This window comes from Phacochoerus africanus, chromosome 14 (genome assembly GCF_016906955.1).
Source record: "Phacochoerus africanus isolate WHEZ1 chromosome 14, ROS_Pafr_v1, whole genome shotgun sequence".
Taxonomy (NCBI): domain Eukaryota; kingdom Metazoa; phylum Chordata; class Mammalia; order Artiodactyla; family Suidae; genus Phacochoerus; species Phacochoerus africanus.
In genome coordinates, this window is record NC_062557.1 from 55781443 (window position 1) to 55787591 (window position 6149).

The 6149-nt window shown below is 44.8% G+C and overlaps 1 protein-coding gene across 4 annotated transcripts in view; it reads left to right on the top strand.

Annotated features, from left to right (window-relative positions):
- The window catches only part of DNAH9 (dynein axonemal heavy chain 9), a 317109-nt gene that overhangs the window by 305820 nt on the left and 5140 nt on the right, over positions 1–6149 (top strand). For 3 of the 4 annotated variants that reach the window (XM_047757315.1, XM_047757318.1, XM_047757316.1), the window contains one exon: positions 4184–4633. The exons of the other annotated variant lie outside the window; for it this stretch is intronic. In XM_047757315.1, the coding sequence (XP_047613271.1) occupies positions 4184–4411 (228 nt within the window). In that variant the 3' untranslated portion in view covers positions 4412–4633. Of the gene's footprint in view, positions 1–4183; positions 4634–6149 lie in introns of those variants that run through there. 4 annotated transcript variants of the gene reach the window in all.

The following is a 6149-nucleotide window of genomic DNA, read 5'->3' on the forward strand; positions in this document are numbered from 1 at the left end:
AAATAGCAAGCCACAGTCAGTAAAGAACAGCAGCCTGGCAGTCATTGAAGGGGACAAGATGGCGTTGGAATGCCTTCAAAACGCCATTCCCAGAAAAATTGTCATTATTTCCCGGTCCGGTGGCTCTCCGGAAGACCCTACTAGAAGTCTGCCTTTACCAGACCTGAGTCAGGACAATCATAGCCTTTTCCCTAGGGGTACTTGCCGCAACAATCAAAGAAATTGTTTAGCACTGCATCTTGACTGGGGCAGTAGATAACAGTGGAGCAGATAATAGGCTAGTCGAAAAGCTGTAAAGGATACGCTGGAGAATGAGATGTTCCTAGGGGGCTCTGAAAACCTTGACACACTCCAGGAAACTTCAGAAGGATATGCCCATCTGCAGAGTCGTGCACATGCTCAAGAAAAGCATTAGAAGGCCCTAAGCTCTCACTTCAAGCTAATGTAGAGGCTCTGTGCAAACAGGAAGTGAAGACTAAGACAGGGTTTTAAACTCCCAAGCTAAGCATTGACAGCATGCCCCTCAACAAAGATTGCGAGACTTCTTTGTTCCAAGCATTTAGGGAAACCTCTGTCCAGCTATTTGCTGACCACTGAGCTCCCCGAGAAGGCCACTTCAGTGGTCATGCATGACAGAGAATACAGACTTTACAGATTCAGCTCAGAAACATCACTAAGCAAACAACAACAACAACCCTATGGAGGGAGAGCGTCTGATTTCCAGACTTGCCACATCATATTACTTGAAACATTCATTTCAACAGCAAATATGAGACATGCAGAGAAGCTAAAAGGAATGGCCCATACACAGGGAAAAATAATTGGTCAACAGAACTATCCCTGAGGAAGTTCAGAAGCTAGACACACTAAACAAAGACTTTAAATTAGTTATTTTAAATATATTCAAATAACTAAAGAAAAACATGTCTAAATAAATAAAGGGAATGTGTGAGCAATGTCTCACCAAATACAGAATGTTAATTAAAAAGATAGCAGCTATTTAAATGTAGAAATTCTAGAGTTGAAAACTGTAATATCTAAAATAAAAATTCAATAGAGAAATTCAACAGTCGATATGAGTAGGCAGAAATCACCAAACCTGGAAATAGATCAGCTGAAATCAGCCATCCTGCATTACAGAAAGAAGAAAAGAATGAAGAAAAACACTCAGTCCTAAAGACCTGGAACACCAAGGAGCATATCAGCATAGTGGGCGTCCAGGACAGGTGAGAGAAAAAGCCAGAAAGAATAGTTGAACAAAGGATGGCCAGCCTCTTCCCACACTTGATGAAAAACATTCATCTACACATCTAAGAAGATCAACAATGTCCAAATAGAATAAACTTAGAGGCCCATATCTAGATATGTTATAATCAAACTGTTGAAGGATACAGACAAAGAGAGAATCCTGAAAGAGGCAAGAGAAAGAAACATCACTTACAAGGAGTCCTCAATGAGACAAACAGCTGATGTCTCATCAGAAACCAGGAAGGCCAAAAGGCAGTGGCGTAGCACAGTCAAAATCCTGAAAGACTATCAGACAAAACTATCTTTCAAAAATAAAGGCGAAATTAAGACATTCCCAGATTTTAAAAAGAGAGAATTCATCACTAGCAGACCAGCCATACAATAAATACTGAAAGGGGTCTCTCAGGCTAAAATGAAAGGATATAAGACAGTAGCTCAAGTCCACATGAAAAAATGGAGTACCCCTAAAGGTAATTACAAAGGAAAATATAAAAGCCAGTAAAATGTATTTTTTGTTAGTAACTGTAATTTTTCTCATGTCTAATTTAAAGAACTGCATAAAGCAATAATTATGAGTACTGATAGACATTAAATAAATAAAGGTGTAATTTGTGTAGGAGAAGAGGACAAACAAGAGGGAAACAACGGTGCTACCTAGGAGTAAAGCTTTTGTATACTATTGAAATTAAGTTAGTATTAATATGAAGTAGGTTTATATATATTAATATACAAATTATAATTCCGAGGGCAACCACTAAGGAAATAATTCAAAAAGTATATAATACAAAAACTAAAACTGAAATGGATTTAACACCAAAGAAAGCAGTAATATAAGAACAAAGAAGACATAACACATATAGAAAACAAAGAGTAAGGTGGCAGGTGTAAATCTTACTTTGTCAATAATTACATTAAATATAAATGGATTAGGAATTCTCTTGTGGTGTAGCAGGTTAAGGATCCAGCATTGTCGCTGTGGTGGCTTGGGTTGCTGCTGTGGCAACAACAGATTTGATCCCTGGCCCAGGAACTTCCACATGCCATTGGCTTGGCCAAAACAAACAAACAAATAAACAAGTAAATGGATTAAACACTATAATTAAAAGGCAGAGATTGGCAGAATGGATTAAATTTAAAAACCTGATTCAACCATATGCTGTCAACAAGAAACACACTTTTTTTTTTTTTTCTTGCTTTTTAGGGCCACGCTCCCAGCACATGGAGATTCCCAGGCTAGGGGTCCAGTCGGAGCTACAGCTGCCGGCCTACACCACAGTCACAGCAAAGTGGGATCCGAGCCGTGTCTGCGACCTACACCACAGCTCATGGCAATGCCGGATCCTTAATCCACTGAGCAAGGCCAGGGATCGAACCCTCATCCTAAGGGAACTCCTAAGAAACACACTCTAGATTCAAAGACACAAACAGATTGAAAGTAAACAGATGAAAAAAGGCATGCCATGAAAACAGTAACCAAAAGAGAGTTGGGGACCATACTATTAGTTGACAAAATAGACTTAAAGACAAAAATTGTTACTGGAGAAAAGATAGAAGAGATAGGAATTACAAAGGACAAAAAAGGGGGGTTTATAATAATAAGAGGTCAGTCCATCAAGAAGATATAACAATTATAAATACATGATCACATAATAAAAGAGCCCCCAAAATACTGTCAGAATTGAAGGAAGAGATAGATAATTCAACCATAATAACTGAAGACATCAATACCTCCCTCGTAATGGTGACGGCTAATGGTTACAGAGTTTCTTTCTGGGGTGATAAAAATGTTCTGGAATGTAGACAGTGTTGATGACTGCGCAACTTTATAAGTATACTAAAACCCACTGAATTTACATTTTAAACGAGTTAGTTTTATGGTATACAGGGTAAAAAAGGTTCTAGCCCTGCCGCCACCCGCTACCATTAACACTCAGTTGTGGGGGACAGAGGAGCCCTTCGTTCTGTTACTAACCATGCCTCATACCAGCCTCTAACCGAAGAGGCACGGCCTTCCCTTTAAATAGATTTCATAGAAATTAAACCAAGTTCTGTCCACAGTATGAGGGGCTCAGAATCACCTAGACACAGGCGAGGAATCTGCAAGTCACTCTGGACCAGCATTTCCCAAAGTGTGTTCATGGAACACCAGTGCCCTGGGAAGTGAAGAGGGTGCAAGGAAAGCGTCCTGTGGTCAGATAAGTTCGGGAAACAATGGGATCAACATTCCGTCACCACCAGGACGTCTTGTCTTCCGTGTGCGCTGCAAAGCTTCAAGTCCAGGGTTGGAAAGTACCAGCTCCCAAGCTTATTTCACCAAGGAACCCTTTTGTCCCTCAGAATACTCCTCAGGGCTTGCAGGAAAAATTTCCCCAGACAGCTCCGTGGCGGTATCTCGGAGAACCAGAGAGAGGCCCCCGCTGGAAAACAAGAGATCGGCCAGGTGCCTGTTCCATGAGTACAGGTAGACACAGCTCTTACTGCTCCAGAAGTCAAAATGCTCAAGAGGATGGGCGCTACCACCTAGAACAGGACATGGCTGAAGCCTTAAAATCCTAAGTGCTTGCTGGCAGGAACTGTCTCATCCTTAAACCCAGAGCACCTAAGCATGACATCTGGCGAACAGCTGCATTCAGAATGCTTAGGGAATGAATGAAAAAATAAGAGATATTCAAGCTCCCAAGAGATTAATTTGTATATGATGAATAACAGCTTTGGAAACGCTGGAGAAGATGTTTAAGCTGGCAGGCAGCGGAAGTATGTTTTCCACCTCTGAGACTGGTCCCGTCACGGGTTGCTGGGAGAGCCTGTCGCGGGTGGACCTGAGGGTGGCCAGGTCTCCCTTGGGTCTGTCTCACCACTGGGGCCTGCCGACAGGAGCAGGGCTGGCTGGCTGGGCTCTGGGTCTCATGAGCCGTTGTCGTGTGCTTGTCCTCAGGCCGGGATCATTACCGAGGGAAGGCTCAAGGACCTGACGCCCCCCATGCCCGTGGTGCTCCTCAGGGCCATCCCTGCGGATAGGCAGGACCGCCGCGGCGCCTACCCCTGCCCCCTGTACAAGACGTGTCAGCGGGGACCCACCTACGTGTGGACTTTCCGCCTCAAGACGAAGGAGAAGCCGGCCAAGTGGGTCCTGGCTGGAGTAGCCTTGCTTCTCCAGATTTAGCTTCCCGCAGAGCCATGAAGAAGCAAGGTGGGCTGGAGGCTGCGCAGAGGGACACGTGGGTGAGGATAAGAAAGCGGAACACTCACCGTTCTGAAGGGTTTCTTTGGGGGAACTAGGAGGGAAATACGTAAAGTGGGGCTGAGCTAGAGGGCTGTGGACTAGGAACCAGCGGGGAAGAATTTCCTGACACCGAACTTTTCCTAATAAAGTGATTTTTCTTCATCCATGTCTGGTCCAGGCTTTGAGAGTTGCAGAGTCTGAATCACCACGAAGAGCCCAAGAGAAACAGGTGTAGACACCTGGGCCCTGACACCGTTACATGGCCCTACACCCAGTGCTCTAGTTCCCAGCATCACCCATGCATCAGTCTGCGTTTTCACGCCCCCCCCCCCCCGCCCCCATGTGATGTGTGCGCACGTTATGGTTTGAGAAAAATTCCTCTGGATCGGGGATCACCAAGCTTTCTCTGTTAAGGATCAGATAATAAACATTTCAGGTTTTGCAGGGCAACTGCTCAACCCCAGAGCGGCCACAGACAAAACAGAAATGGGCGTGGCCACATTCCAGTAAAACTTTATTTACAAAAGCAGGTGCTGGGCCGTATTTTCGAGGATAAGGGAAGCGTGTGTGCAATGCTTCTTCCTCACTAATTCACATCCATCCAAAGAATGTTCATCTAACATCTGCTGTTTGCTGAGGACAAAACTCAACAAGGTAGGCTGCTTCCTTGTATCGCTCTCATCCTTCAGCTCATTTAAGGGGCCCAAGGAGAAACCTATCCCCTAAAGCTTATTACCCAAAAGTTGTCTAGATTGTCCTGTTGTGGAATAAATTTTCTCTGGATGCCTCAAGAGTTCTACAGTTTTAATGAGTTCTACGGCACTCTTATCGAGAGGCTTGTTTGTTATGTTGTCTGGGAGGGCTCTGCATTCCTTCTAGGATCATTTTCCCCACATATCCTTGGAGAGGCTTTTTTGGATTAATTACTATTTAGAACAGTGGTTCTTAATTTTTTTTTTTTTTTTTTTGCCATGCCCTCAGCATGTGGAAGGTTCCCAGGCTAGAGATCGAACCCATGCCACAGCAGCAACCTGAGCTGCTACAGTGGCAATGCCAGGTCCTTAATCTGCTGTGCCACCAGGGAACTCCAGTGGTTCTTAATCTTGAGCAGGTGTCAGAATTCCCCGGAGGACTTGTTAAAATGAAGACTGAAGGCTGCCGGCCCCACCCTTCAGAATGTATGACTCAGTAAGTCTAAGCCACTGCCGATGCTGCAGGCTGGGGGACTGCACCTTGAGGCCTCCTGATCTAAACACGAAATCCCACCATCCTATAAACCTCAGTTCCACCATGGTTTCCCTGCTTTCTGCCCTGTGGTTCCTGCATCCCTCAAGGAGGGGCCTTCTTCCTCCTCTGCATGCTAGAAGAGGGGTAACAGATTCCTCTGGAATCCAGGAGTCCCAGCTTGCATCCCATCTCTTCTCTCATCAACCAGCAGTGCACTTCCCATTGTTTGCCAGCTTGCAGTTTCCCGCCTACAGTTTCTCCCTCTCCGGGGAGAGAGCTGTGTGCCCACTAGTGCCACCCTTCCTGATCCTCACGGAGAACAAGGCACCGAGAGCAAGCAGAGGCCCATCACAAGGTACGAGAGCAGCACACGCTGGGTCTCATAACTTTGGAAGACAAGGACAAGTGGACAGGTTAGATATATGTGTTAATAAACCTCGAGACGCACTAT